At 48.2% G+C, this 15,456-nt stretch overlaps 1 protein-coding gene across 1 annotated transcript in view; it reads right to left on the reverse strand.

Annotated features, from left to right (window-relative positions):
• Positions 1-12,502, reverse strand: part of LOC6601553 (ataxin-2 homolog) — a 36,329-nt gene extending 23,827 nt beyond the window's left edge. The window contains exons 1-3 of the mRNA XM_002026637.2: positions 12,005-12,502; positions 7,315-8,211; positions 3,513-5,329 (exon numbers count right to left, since the gene is read on the reverse strand). Of these exons, the coding sequence (XP_002026673.1) occupies positions 3,513-5,329; positions 7,315-8,127 (2,630 nt within the window). The 5' untranslated portion in view covers positions 8,128-8,211; positions 12,005-12,502. The remainder of the gene's footprint in view (positions 1-3,512; positions 5,330-7,314; positions 8,212-12,004) is intronic.
• Between the last annotated feature and the right edge of the window lie 2,954 nt (positions 12,503-15,456).

Genomic DNA, 15,456 nt, shown 5'->3' on the forward strand with positions numbered 1-15,456 from the left:
AGAATTGCAGCGAAATGTGTGTCACGTGCGGAGATGCGTGCCACAACATCCAAAACTGGATTCTGTCCCAAGAACCAAGATCGGAGAGCGTCTCCCTCTCTCTCTCTCTCTCTGCTTCCATGCCACTCTTTAGATGAATATCTCCAGCTCTGAGAGAGTCGCTCGCTGTGTTAGAGATTCAGAAACAGGCCTCGAGACCTCGAAGTTCTGTGCCACTCGAGTATTTTCTGGGTCTTTGTGGCTGCTTTTCCATTGGTTTTCGGTTTAAATCTGGTTTTTGTGTCTGTCTCTCTCTTCCTCTCTGATTTGTTGTTTTGTTGTTTTCTGCTTCGGCTTCAGATTGTTTCTTTTTTGGATTTGCATGAGGCTGCAAGTTGACACTGAAGTTGAATCATCGATATCTTGCAGATCCTTTTTTGCAGTGCAAAATTTCGTATATTTTGGGGGTTTTTGGACGCTGGTGAACTGGTTTTTGGGCTGCGACTGGAAACATTTCAGTGTCAGCCGCGTAGTACGTCCGTTCATTCAGTTCAATTAGCTCGCCAGAGGGAAAGAAAGAAAAGAAGCCATAATAATTAAGACGTTGGTGGAATCCAAATGTTGTTTCGGCCAAATTGCTTTTGATTTATGCCTCATGTCGTAGATGGGGGCATAGAGTGGAGTGGCTTGGCTCTGGCTCTTAAAGCCAAATTTTTGACGAGCTGCAAGCGTTAACCTTAGGAGATACACTCGCACAAAGATACAGAGATAAACATATACAGATACAAAGATACAAAGGCAAAAGTGAAAGTAGCCGAAAAAAAGAAGAAGAAAATGAAGAAACTTGCACTCTGTCGATCTCTGTCTCTCTCCCAATCGCTGACGTATCCCTCTCTGTCTCTGTCTCTAAAGTGATTTTATTACCACTTTTGCTGCTTCTTTTGTCTCTGTTTCTGCTGTGCCTTTTGTTTTCGCTTTTGTTTTTGGATACCCTCTCAAAGGAGGGGTATCTCTGCTCTGCAGAAAGAAGAGCGCTAGCCAAGGAAGGACCTTCTTTTTGCATACAAATTAAAACATAAACGATCCATCGGATTTATCCAGAAAACAAGCAAAAAATCAATTCAGAAATCCCACTAAACAATCTGCAAGATCTGCAAGAGTATATTTGCCTTCGCGTTTCTTTCTTTGGTTTCAAAAACAAAACAAAAAATAAATGCTAAGAAACACAAAAATCAAACTTAATCAAAAGGCTACAAAAAATGAATACAACGATTTATATGTAGTGGCGGAGCAACGTGAGTTTTGGCCTCACGTTTCCTCTTTATTGCCTCTGCGGCGGAGACGGATTCGTTGTTTCTGCTTTTTCATGCCCGCTTTTGTTGCCTGCTTTTCATTTGGAGCTCCGTTTGGGCCGCTTTGTTGTTTTGTCGTTCGGTTATTTAATGATTTAAAGATTATGCACGGTCCACCAGGTCCAGAGACCCTTTTACCCTGGAGCCAACACTCCTGGCCTCCGCTGGAGGGGACTGGAACTGGACTCAGCGCCTCTCTCTCCCTCTCTCTGCCTTTACCCCTGCTTTTTTCGGTGGCTGCCATAAGCTGCAAAAACTTTCGCTTTTTTTATACCTTTCTGGGGCCAAAAGAGTGGCGGGTGCGGTGAGGAGGGTAAGGGAGTTGTGTAATGTTAATTTTGGGACGAAGGCTGAGAAGGTGTTAAAATTGCAGATAATGACTGCGGTTTGTTGTTGCTTTTTTGTTGGATCGGATCTCTCTCTCAAGTCCTCATCCACAACATCTGATTGAAGCGGGTATGGGGGAGGATGGACTGCTGTTTACACTCGAATGGAAAGGAATCTCTATTTAGCGACCCAATTAGTGAGCGGTGCAGTGGAAGTCCAAGCCCCCTCTCACTGGACGGGCGCAGCCACTCGAAGGAGGTATTGCCACGTGGTTTTCCCGCTCTTTCATCATATCCTGCTGATCATCTAAGCAGCCAAGCAGCGGATATGTCTCTTAGATCCATGTGGCTCTTATGAAGAAAGATTGACCTGAGGGGGAATATCTACCATCAATAAAATTGACAGTAAATGTTTGGCAGAATATGAAATGGGGAATCGGAGAAACTCCAAACTATGCTAATCGAGGGCAGAGTATTTGCCGCACACTTCCACACCCCCACCCCCACCCCCACTCGGAGACAAAGGCAGCTAAAGAGAGAGACAGACGGTGCGGTGTTGTCTCTGACACAGTTTTGCAATTGTTCAATGGGCAAACACAATTAAAATTGTGAGACACGACTTGCTCTAGACGCTGCTGCTGCTACCGTTGTCGTTGTTGTTGTTGGAGCCACAGAAATGTCAAATGTTCATAGCGATTCTCGCCGAGTCGTTGAGTGAGAGCGGGGAGGGGAGGTGCAGAGATTTGGCCATATAATGAGACGTTTAGGCGAGCCATTAGACAGACAGCGCGCGCATCCGTCAGATACAGCCGTAGCTACAGCTACATCTATAGCAACAGCTACAGTGACATAGGGAGGGAGGAAAGAAAGAAAAAACGAGCTGCAGATACGAACGAGAAGTACACGCGGGGCATCGATTATTCGGTTCGAGTTCGGTTCAGAGGAAAAACTGGTTCTTCTACCATGGCGATTACTGTTTCAACCGATAAATGCGTGGGAAACCGCAACTAAGGCAATCCGCTAGCTGGTTCGCTTACCTATGGATAAAGTATCTGTATCTGAGGCTCCAATGGCCCCCCTAAAAAGAGCCGTCTGCTTCTATATTTACTTCTAGATCTGCAATTACAGATAAACCAGAACTCATTATAATAAAAATGAGTTATTAAAACCCCAAAAAACGTTTCGCCGAAATCTAGCCCTCCGCCAGAGAGTAATGGGGCTTCAACCACCGACCATCAACCTCCTGGGGTTTCGGGTTGAACTTTAGATTAAAGAATACTCCTCTCGGCTTCCCTTACCTTGTGCTTTTTTCTCTTGTTAATTTCTTGGAAGCTGTCAACGATGAGAATTAATTTTTACACCAAAAACATAGTCTGTCTTCCTGGTCGAAGAGGAGTATGAGGGGAAGTTGCATGTGGAACAGGAGGAGGAGGAGTATGAGGAGCATCAAATCATGCAAGAAATTTGTTACTGACATAAAAATTACCATCATTATAGTGTCTGAGGCATACAATCCCCCATACCCCATAGCGAGACGAATACAAAACACGAAACAGGAAGACACAACATACATACGAGTGTACGGACAGCGGGGCAAAAGGCAATGTGTGTTAATAGAAAATGTCGAAATAGAAGAGGAGGAGCGAAACCCGAGACGGGGACCATGCCACGACAAAGGAGGCATGAATGGAGGAGAAGAAGACGTGGCCAGAGAATGGACAGACGGATAAATGGATGGATGGCTGCTGGGTGATCGATGGTGCCTAAGGTGGAGGTAACACCGGGAAGAGTTGGGTATCGGGACCTGGGAGCTGGAAGAGATTCACGAAAGAGGGGAAAAAGAGAAGAGACTCACCTGCGCATGATGGGCAGCGGTAGCGTGAAGCGACCGTCGCTCATGAGGGGTGGACCCGCTGGACCCGGTCCGGGGAGGGGCACCGTGGAAATCACGGATGTCAGCATTGCAGGTGGCACGGATGGTGGCAGCGGCGGCGGCGGTGGCGGTGCCGGTTGTTGTGCGGGGGGCTGCTGCTGCGAGGGGGGAGGCACCACTGTGATGGGCACGGGCACGGGCAGGGCGCTGTAGGGCGGTGGGTAGTGCGGGTGTAGGATGTCCGGGAGGAGGGCACGCGCCAGGCCCATGGCTGCGGGATGTGGGTGGTGCAGATGCGGGGGCGGGTGCAGCTGCGGAGGGGGTGCTGACGGCGGTGCATGGTGGCGTCTTGGGTGATGCGGGGAAAACTGCTGTTGCTGTTGCTGCTGCTGTCGCCTTTCGCGTCTCTCCCGACGTCGCTGCTCCCGTGTGCGCATCTGCTGCTGCTGCTGCTGGGAAGAGGAGGGGGATGCAGTGAGGTCATCTGTTTGGCATTCGGTGGAGGTGAAGGTGCGTGGCGGGGTGGTGGCAACGGTAGTGGCATTCACATTGATTATATTGACACTGTTATCATTCACGTGATGGTTGCTGCTGATGCTGCTGACAGCTGGCGCTTGTGGCGTTGCAACCTGCTGCTTATCCCCACTGGGACTCGTATTATTATTTAGCAGATTTTGGACACTTGTTGCACTAAACACTTTTGCAGCTGCTGCTGTTGCCGCTGCTGCTGGCACACTATTATTTATCTCCACCACACAAACACCGTTATTGTTGTTGACAATGCTCGACGTGGGCGACGACGACGCGACCGAGACGCGACTGCTGCTAGTACCGTTATTATTACTATTATTACTATTATTATTATTATTATTACTATTATTATTATTATTATTGTTGTTGCTGTTGTTTACTTGAATCGTGAGACTCGGCTGACGCTGGCAGGACTTTGCAGTCCCAGTCGCCGTTGACGCTGCCAGCACAGCAATGTTGCTAACGCCCTGCTCTGCAGGACTTTCACTGTGGTTATTGTTGCTGCTGACTGCATTAAGAAACACACTGCTGCTACTGCCTGCATTCGTATTTGGATTCGCATTCGCTGTTGCTGCTGCAGTTGGCGGCACTGCCACTGCATTGGCTGGCACATTCAAACGCATCTCGATGTTGGCGTTATCAATATCCGACTGGCGTCCCGTTCCCCGCTCAAATCTACTTTCACTCGCGCGAAATTCGGCGTACAGACGCTCGAGTTCTGCCAAACATTTGTTGGGCCGCAGCACGCTGCCGTCGCTGCTGTTTTTATACGAAAAGTTGCTTGTGCCGCTGCTACTGCTGCCGGTTGTTGTGAACGCGTTGAAATTTGTCGAGCGAGTGATCGTTGGGTTGATCGTTGGGCGCTCTTGGCTGTGGCTGTCGCGCTCGCGCTCGTGCTCTCGCTCTCGCTCTCCCTCTCCGGCTGCAATGGCACAGGAAACAGGTTGAGTGACCTGGCGGTCTGCTCTCAAGCTGGTTTCCTCTATTCTCGTTGTTGCTTTTGCCATTTCGTGCTCATCGCCAGCTTTGCCTCTTCTCTGTTCATTGATAATGCAATTGGCTTCGCTGCTGCTGCAGTCGCTATCTTTGCTGTTGTTGCTGTTGCTGTTGTCGATGCTGCTGCTGCTTGTCTTTTCTCGGCTTTGTTGTGATCTTGCATTCGTTGCTGGACTTTGTTTTTGTCTCTGCCTCATTTCCGTTGCATTTGTCGTTTCAGTGTCTCGTTTGTTGCTGCTTTGCTTTATGTCTGGCGTGAATGAAGCGCAGTTCTAGAAAGAGAGAAAGAGGGAGAGTCAATGTGAAGTCATTAGAGAGAGGTTATATCGAAACTGTGGGAAGGCGAGAGAGCGGTACCCACATTTAACTGCTCAGCTTACGTTACAAACTTTGGTGAGGAGACATCGGGACTGCCGTACCTTATATTTGATATGCCTTGATTTAAGTTTTAAATTGTAATTAATGCTAATTGCTGAGGGATTAACCCCGCAACCAGGGAGAGTTCTCTCACTTTACCAAAGGCTGGAATGAAACCAGTAAAAAGGTGACCCCCCTCCTGGTGTGGGGCAGGAGCTGTGGCATGGACTGTGGAAGTCGCATAAATGTGCGCTTAATTGAATTAATTAAGCCAACGCATAAACATAAAACCCGTCACAAGTAATTGTTGTTTCTGTTGTGGGTGCTGTTGGTGATATCCCTGGCTGGGTCTCTGCTGATAAAGCTGTTGCTATGCTCCCTCCCCCCACGCGCCGGATAATCATACAGACGATAGCATCATCCCCCATCCGCGAGACCCTAAATCCGAACCTGACTCCGGGACTCCGACGCTGACTCCCTCACTCATCCACGGTATTGGGATGTGGGTTATGGGCCATGCGGATGGATATGACGAGTATGTATGTATATTGTGGATGTGTGATCTAATTATGTTACGCTGTGTTACTTGAATTAATTTCGTCACAGAAATATAATAGGATTTACTGTTAGCCCTAACCCCCTCCCCCACTATCTCACTCTCCGATTGTTCTAATGGAGGATGGAGTCGCTGCTGCTGCTCAGTGGACTGCATTACGATTGCGATTGTGCGGCGCCTCACACAGTGCAATCACAGAAGCAAACAGAGTGGGGGAGAGAGAGAGCAGACCCGACTGCACAGCCGAAAACCGAAAGTCATCCAGACCTAACGGTGCTTGTGAGCTTTGTTGATTCTTGCTAGAGATGAGCGAGCGCCTAGCTTGGAGTCCCGTCATAGCACGAGGATCACTAAATATGGGCACGAATATACAGAAAACACCGTGTAGCCCTATTAAATGAATGTGTGTGCACGTAACGCACGAATCTGAGTTCTACCGAGCTCGTCCCATGCCCATCTTTAGTTCTTTCGCCTAAATCTCTCGTCATGAGTCAGTCGTCAAAGACACATACGCAGAAATAAGGTTGGGGAGAAAAAGTGTGGGGAGCGACACATATAATATGCGGATGGGGAGCGTTATGGAATAGAGCTCTGCTTAACCCATTTGTTCCTGCTTATTAAGCTCTGCGATCCGTGGCGAAGAACATATTGCACAAATCGGATCGGCTTGGATCGGGAATAATTATTTCGCTTGATTGAATACCTGAATGATGAATGGTCCCCCTTTGACACTGTTCAAACTTCTGTGTTTATTGTTCAGTAATGCATATTATGCGCTTTCAGGAGTGTCCCCGCATCTGTTCCACGACTCTACTTCCACTGTCTTTGTTCTTTGTTTTTGTAATTTTTGTGCGGTCATTTTCCGTTTCGCTGATGCAACATAAAGAAATTATGGATTATACACAGAAAAACAGACCACATGCAAAGGATAGGAGTGGGGGCAGTGGTTGCTATATCTATACTCTATATTACAGTATGAATATAAAAGTGGAAACAAAGGGGAAGTATGGCCCCGCCCCGACTCCGTATTCGGTACTGATAGGCAACATATGGTGCTTATCTGCTGGCGGAGGAGGGATGCTAGCGGCACTTAAGTGCCTAAGTGAAGCATTAGCCCTTATCGGGTCGTCTGGGTTACGAGGGGGGATGTGGTACATGGAGGGGAAGCTGTCAATGGGCCCGAAAAGGCGACAGTTCGACTTTGCGTTCCCATTTGATTTTGGAGGCGCCAACAAAATGTCTGTTGAACCCTTGACATCAAATTTGATGGCGCCCCATTAAACAGCTAAAAGCGTAAGTACTCTTTATAGATGAGGCGACAATTTTATGGGACCCCGGACTCACCTGCGATATGTAGTCGTCCGTAAAGGAGCGCACTAGACGCTCAGCGGGAACATTTGCCGTTAGTGGAGCTGCTGCTTTCATTGGCGATCGTTGCGATCTATCACATGGTTCGGTCTCCGGCTGGGATCCGCTCCTGGGACGAGCCACGCTCGACATGGCCAGGAGGGAGGTCGAGGTCGAGGTAGAGCCCTTGGCCGAGTAGAGCGACTCGTAGGAGGGCGGCTCCTGGATGGCCGTTGCCGCCGAGGAACACCATTGGGTCAGAGTGTGGGCTGGGCTGCCGTAGTAGGAGGGGTATGAGTATCGGTTCCGTCTTCCCCCTCCACCTCGGCTAGCGACACTCCCCTCTGCGGTGGCCGCCTGCCCGGCTTTGGCCAGATCGAAGCCTGCGATGGCCGCATCGAATGCGCTTAAACTAAAATTTGGAAAGGAAGGCACGGGGGGTAGCGGCAGTGACAGTGGCAGTGATAATAGCAGGGGCACTGACTCCACTGCTGGTGGGTGGCGATGCGCGTAGATGGAATGGAGGTGGAAGGAGTGGGCTTGTGGGTGGATAGAAGGCTGGTTCAGCGCTGAAGCCTCGTAGCTGCTGTGCGATTTGTGGAGCTTTCGGTTGAGGCGCTCGTCATCGTCCTCCTCCTCCTCTTCCTCCTCCTCCTCGCCCTCCGAGGAGCTGGGCATGGGCGTGCGCTCGTATGGGGTCCAAAGCATGGAGGATAGGGCCTCCTCCACATCCGGCGGCATCCGTTGGCGGACTGCTCCCGATCCTGCTCCAGCCCCGTGGCTGGGCGTGTTGTGCTCAGACAAGGACATGCTTGCCGCTCCCTCATCGCTCAGCGTCGGCGGGGATCAGAGGAGTACTCGATTCGGAGTCGGACTTGGAGCGAGGCCAGCATTCTGAAAGAAAAAACAACAGGAACGAATAAAATAAATCCAAATGTAAATGCCAAATGGAAAATGGAAAACTTTTAACTAAGCAAATGGCTGACAAATTAAACGCTTACAATGCCCCAATTCCTCGGTTGGAAAAGTTTTCAGGCCTCCTCTCCATGCACCCATCCATCCATGGACCCCTCCCATTCCACATCCAATTTAATAAATTGCGATTAAAGCATTTAAAATTGAGGAAAAAGGTTCTCGGTTCTGTATATCCTCTTCGAGGATAGCTGTGGTCCCACTAAGTGAATATACCCGCTGGCAGAGGAAACCCCCGAGAAAAGCCCAAAACTGAAAAACCCCAAAACGAAATAAGCCAGCAGACATGAAAAACAAGCTTCCGTTTTGTGGAAAATATATGCAGAAAAGTTTGCAATGCAAAGTTTCTCTGGTAGCATCTACCCCCCGCCACCCAGCCGCCTTCTTCTTCCTCTCTATGCCCCAAGGAGGCAAGGAAAACTTTGCCGCACACACACCACTCCTGGCGTGGAGTGGAGAGTGGAAAGTAGGCTGTGAGCCAAGTTTAAACAGGCATCGAGTGGTGGGAAAATGGCTTAACGGCTGTCGGACTAAGCGGGAGACATTGAAACGGAAATGGCTGGCCATGGGCGTCACTCGATGCCAGCCGGAGCGGGAGTGCAGGGGAATGCACTAGCCGGCGCCCAGCCCACCACCTACCGAGCGAGCAGCCGCAACAATAAGAGTGTGGGGAATGGGGCAAGTTTAAGCCGCATGAACAGGACTGAGGACTGGGGCTCCGAAATTTTATGTGTTGCATATCCTGAGGCGCTTGGCTGTTCTAATTTTGTCGCTCGCCCGCTGGCCCTTCCCCGGCGACAACTTCTTTCTCTTCTTGTGCTACTTCCTCTCCATCTTTTTGGGAGCTTTGTGTGGTTGTGGGCTTCAACCATTGAATTGCTTTCTTTCTTTCTTTATTCTTGTTGTCTATTTCATTCTCTTCTGGTCGTACCCAATGCTCGTCCAGAACGTGGGGCATACACTATTCTGGACTCTGCTTGCAGCAGGCAGAAGAAGTTACAGCACTGTGGCTGTACTGGGGAACTCCTTTTTTTATGCCTTATTTATCTAGTAATTATCTACCAATCTATAATATTTCGCTGCGACTCATTTTAAGAGGTTTCTTTCTCGACTAAGATTCTCTATCTTTTTCGTGCTTTGTGTTATGCTTAAATAAAGATTTGTGTTAGTGTGCTTCATTCATTCATTGTTGTTGGGGCGCACTTTCCTCGGGTATGTGTGTGCTTGTTTGTGGCAAGTTTATGTGCATTTCTGGCCTTCATTGTTGTCATTCTCTTTGGTCGCCATTTCATTGTTGCGTCGAAGAGGGAGGCAGGAGGCAGCGGAAGCAGAGGAAACACTCATTCACTCACACAATGGAATGCCTCGTCGAGTGGCAAGCGCACAAATTAATACGTATGTGCAACAATTGAGGGAGAGAGAGAGAATGTGTGCGATTGGCAGAGTGTGTGTAATATGCATGTTACCTACTTTTGTGAGCTTTTAATTAACAACAGGCTTTCCACAGAGGGAAAAGCGAAAGAAAAGCCTTGAATCTTAAAAGGCCTTTGTGCGGCAGGCCTTTGTTGGTATTTGCAATATGTGGCATGCCAGTGTCCCTGCTGGGAGCTCGTTAAAGATTCATTTCTTTCACATATAGTATAGTGTGACCCGATTCCGCTGGATTTGCAGCAGCTTTGAAGCGAAAATCATTCGGTAATCAGATATTTCTACAGTTCTTAAAGTTGCTCAAAGAAATATCTCAGCGAAAAACACACCCAGGCACCATTCCCAAAGCCATACAAATATTTATCCAAAGTTCTGGCACTGCGATAAAGAAAACTCTGAAGAAGAGACTCCCAGCCCACCGCCCCTGCGCAAATGTCACGCAAATGAGCAAAAAATTTTGCAGCTCTTTGCAGCAAAGCATTCATTGAAATTATTTACATAAATATTCACTGAGTGAGCCTTCTTTGGCATACTCGTATTTTGTATTCTTCATTTTTATATTTCCTATTTTCTTTTTTTTTTTCTTTATATTTTTATTTTTTTTTTTATTTGACTAGACGTGCGTCAGTCAATCAGAGCACAGAATGGCAGCGGAAAACTTTTTTTTGCCAGCCCCCCCGCTTGGGAATTCGACAGAAAAAAACTTGGATTGGAGGAGAAGTGGAGGAAGTAGAGGCAAACGAGGCATGGCCAACGACAGCAGCAGCAGTGGAAAGGAGGCAAATTGCTGCCAGTATGTTTGTAATGCAAACAAACTTTATCTAATTAAAGGAACACGTGTTACACTTTGGGAGTGGAGACAGAGACTGCTCTACTCTTCCTCTGGTGTCGCCCCCTATCTCGTCTTTCGTCTAGGCAGTGTCTTCGTCATGAGCATCCTCCGAACCATCATCATCATCATCATCGTCTTGGGGATCGACATGGACAGCTTCATCTGGGCGTATGCCTTTACTGGCAGCTGCTTTACATTGATGACGACGCACTCGAAACGCTTTTGATGTCTCACTTTGCATTTGCCGATTCGGCATATCTTCGCATGCGACTCTGTCAATGAATGTCTGTGTGTGTGTCTGGTTGTGTCTCTCTCTATGCTTCCGCTTCCTGTGTGTGAGCCGAGACTCTGCCGAGACCCCCTTAGGCCTTTCATGGATGACTGGGTTTCGTCTCTAGTCCTGGGACTGGGAAAGGGGAACACTCTGCCTGTCGAGTGCCTTTTGAGTTGTTTGTCAATATGTAGACCATTATTCAATCAATATATTGACACACATTTCATTTCCTCTTGGCAAACGCGCCACCCAACACCCACCCGAAGCACCCCCGTCTCACGCCAATAATCCGGCCAAGTGCTAATCGCAAACAAAGTAGTTTTTGCTTGAGTTCCATTTCAATTTCTTTTGACGTTTACTTCGTCCCTTCGTTTTGGCCCATTTTTATGGCTCGTGGCTGTTTGGTTTTTTGCTTCTCCCTCGTCTCCGTCTTCGTCTTCGATTCGATTCGATTGATTCTCTTAGCCAGTTTTACGTACTTTTGACACACTTCCAAGGCTCTGCTCTGCTGCTCCGTCAAGGATGCCCCTTGGGACACACATTTCCGCTTAACTATTGTAATGGGAATGAGGGCCCCGAACCCGGCACCCGTCATCACGACTATGCTCCCCTAAATTGAATTTGGAAGCCAGAGTCCTCTTCTGTTTGCACATGACTCGGCACAGGACGGGAACCGATTCCCAGGCATTTTGCTACCCAGTTTCCCATTTTTTAATTTAATTCTGCGCCTTTTGCTGGGGCACTTAAAAAGTTTCCCTTCTTGCAGCCGAAAAGTAGGCAACGTTGCGACGATCTCTTAAGCCATTCCAAGGATTCCTTTCTTTTCGTTTCGGTTGGATTTTAAGGAGAAAGAAAGATGGTGAAACAGAATAGGGGTTACCACTACAACAACAGTAGTTAGGGGATTTGTTATGTCAAGCCAAGAGTAGTGTCGGGAATTGACTCCTTAGGCACAGCCGCCGTCTAATCCTCATTGAATCGCTTGCCCCTTCCCCCAGAAGAAAAATATTGATTCTGCGTTTGATTCTGCGACTGCAACATTCAATTTAACTTTTCAGCCGGCTACTGTGCGGGGCCCTTCTTCAATTAACCAACTTAGAAGCACGCCACAAACTTGGCCAAAGGGAACGCGGCCAGACGGAAAGTGTTGAGTGGCGCCCGGTACTGGGGGTACTACTCACCTTGCCGTAGACGTCCACTGGCAGCAGTCCACTCCTCACCACTCCCCTACAGTCCAGTGACCGAGCCTTTAAAGCTGCTGCCGTTGATTGCAGCGATCTCTTAAAAGTTTTGGTACCAAGGATCTGACCAAGTTTTTCCTTCTTCTTAATTATGCTAAAAGCAGCAGAAGCAACCACTCTTCACAGCGGGAGGAATGAATATTTACACCTGCCCCACGGCTAGATGCAAATGTGGCGCCAATGTCAAAGCCATCAAGTAAGGCAAGTGCGGAAGGGGGCAGGTACGAGTAGACACGCAATTTGAAACACAACACGGCTGGTCCTGTTCCTGGCCTTTGCAGGAGGGTTTCAGATTGAATTTGCGGCTGCAATTGCTATTGCTGTTGCGTTTTCACTTTTCACATTCCACAGACACGTGCACTGCTTTTCGGCTTCTCAATTGTCTCTGGAGGAAAAGTCTCGCATCTTTCGTGGTCACATGCTCGACATATGGCCGGGATTCGCGGGCTTTGGTTCTGTCTACTCCGGCGGACAACACGAACTGATGGCCGCCGGATGGAACAAAGGCTTTTCAATGCGAACTTGACTTTTGTGGAAGAACCGAAACCCAACACGGACACGCTCTCCGACTGCGAATCTCTCTCTGGTGAGTCTGCGCAGGGGGCATCCTCGATTCTCAGAAGCACGTGCTTCCAGGCATTTCCCTCCTTCCTCGCTCTCTCTCTCTCTCTATCTCTCTCTATCGCCCGGTCTCTCGGGGAGGGAGAAATGTTTGTTTACATTTGCCAAAACAACAAGGAGTTGGAAATAGAGGAGGCCCCGGAGCTGGAGCCAGAGCCAGAGGATGGGATGTTGGTCGTTGCCTACTTTTGGGGCAGCAATGAAATATGACTGCTGCAATTGCATTCGTCTCTTGGACAGAAAGCGCCCGAAGGCCCTTTCTGTGACTGCTGGAAGTCGAGCAACAAGCTGCTCCATCTGCTCCATCTCCATCTCTTAAATACGAATGCGGAAGGCATCGATTCCCTATGATTATGGCATTAGCTTTGAGTGTTCTTTCGATCCGCACTGATTCCATATGGATAATGCAGTTTAGCAAACTATGGCATTATTTTTAATGGATCCCTCCCTCGCCCGGTGACCGGCTGGCCCTCACGCTTGAGGCTTGAGGATGGAGGCTTGAGGCAGGACTCTGCTGGATCGGAAAACTTTTTTAATTATCATTAATGAACACGAAGTGCACAACGGCGGCGAACAATCATTGGCCAAGTTCTGCACTGCAATTATTTTAATGTTCAATGAGGTTGCAGCAGTGGCAGTAGCATTGGAGGGGCAACAGGAGTGGCAGCAGCATGGGCTGGAACAGTCATCGCCAATGATTTATTGCCTGGGCCATACTCTGAAGTTTCCGTTTGGCTTTCGCTCAGGGCTTTTCTGGTGAAGACCAAGCCCATTCATTGGATGTACGGAGTATCTGTGGCTGTGTGGCAGCTTGTATGTGTGCGTGTGTTAGAGTGTGTGAAAGTTGCCGGGCTTTGGCAATTAGATAGCAGACAGGAAGGGAGCATGGGGCATGCGGTATACGATAGTCCATGAAACAGCGTTTATGTTTAATGCGTTATAATGGCCGTTGTAAGTGTACATAAGTTGATATAAAACTTTTATGGCCGGGGCGTGAGTAGCCTCTGTGATACCCCCCCCCCCCCCCCCCCCTCGCTGAAAGGCGCCGCCAGATGCACGGAGAAGCAGGAGAGCGGAACAACCTTGTACAGCAAACGAATCCAAGAGTTATGCCGAAAGTTATCAAAAACGAAATTTGGATTTAATTTATCTCTCGACACCCGAAATAAAGTATAATTTATGGATTGGCAGCGAAAATTGAATTAGGATCGAGCATTTATTATATATTTATTGTGTGTATTTAGTGGGTTTTCCATTTCCATGATAAAAAGAATGTGACATTTTTAAGGATTCTCTCCAGATAGATATGGTATGGTCCGGGACCTTTTATTGAATTTACTTTCATATTGCCAACCATAAATTATGTTTATATGTACAACAATTTTCCATAATTTATGCCCGCTTCAAAACAATTCGTTCCCTGTCGCCCATAAAACCCATCGAAGGGAAATAATTTCAATGGAGAAACCTAAACACGCCTGAATACCTCCCCGAGCAAGGACGCACATGCACACGGACACGCAAACGGAGGGGGAGGCGAGGGTGGAGGTGGATACATGTGTTTGGACAGATATCCGTATCTATAACTGCCTCACAACTGCAGCTCGCTTGCCGCAGAAAGCCCGATAAAGGAATAAACAAGAAGTTCCTGCTAGCCGCTAGCAAGCCGAAGGCCGTACGCCGTACGCCCTCCCCGTACGATGGAGTCCCTGCCTGCTGCCACTGCTGGGGGTATTACAGAACCATTTCCATTTCGCCTCTACAACCCAGCCGACCCCTGACCCAAACCCCATTTATGACATATGCGCAGGTCGTGAGGAGCACAGTGGGATGGATGCGTGCAGCAGCGATTTAAGCGCTTTTCGCTTCAAGGCAGGTTTTTCCTTTCGATGCCAGTGCGTGGCAAATGGCTGTATCTGAATCGCTATCCACGGATCCAGGCATCTACGCATCCACACCTGGCTAGGGCCACTCTCCTACCCTTTATGACAAACCGTGGCCAATACGAGAGGGAAAGGGAGGGAGCGCTAGAACTGTAAAATAGATTTAGGGATGGCGCTGGGGATGGGGCGGAGAAAGGAGAGTGAAAGGAAAGAATTTCAATAAAACATAAAATTGCTGACTTCGATTCTTTTGCCATTTAGGTTTCGTTTTCCCTTTTTACACTTGCCACTCGGGCAGAGACCCACAGAGGAGAGGGAAAGCCGGACTCGTGGTAGAGTATGCAACAGGCAGACGGAAGCATGTGATTCCGGTGGCCCCAGTTCGTAGCTCTCATAACTTTGGCCATTATCCACCTTTCCTTTTGGACTTGTATAGGACTAGAGGGTATCTTATGGTCGAATCCCTGTTTTTTTTTTGCCATGGCCATCTGTGGCATTGTGTGGACGCATCTGATGCGTGAGTGCTTTTTTTTTCTAGAGTAAAATGGTGGCGTGGAGGGTGGCAGAGCGCCAACCTGCGCTCGCCCTTTTATATATTTTATTAGGTTTTATTTGATTTGCACTTGTTTCGTGCTGAAAGCATTCGCATTGCCCGTTTAGCTGGCAGCTACAGGCTGTAGGAGTCAGAATGGAGAGAGTCGATTTCCCGAATGTAAAACGTTGGAATTTACTAAATAATCCACTTTATTCGAGAGTGGGTACGAAATAAACAGAAAGGCGAGAGAGAGTGGAGGATCGTCAATGTACAACAACAGCAAACTTCGTTCTTCTTTATCTCTCATCAAAACATGGTGTCAAAGTGCTCTTAGGAGTGCTGAGCGTAATATA

The sequence above is a fragment of the Drosophila persimilis genome, unplaced genomic scaffold (genome assembly GCF_003286085.1).
Source record: "Drosophila persimilis strain 14011-0111.01,24,50 unplaced genomic scaffold, DperRS2 tig00000002-arrow-pilon, whole genome shotgun sequence".
Classification (NCBI taxonomy): Eukaryota; Metazoa; Arthropoda; class Insecta; order Diptera; family Drosophilidae; genus Drosophila; species Drosophila persimilis.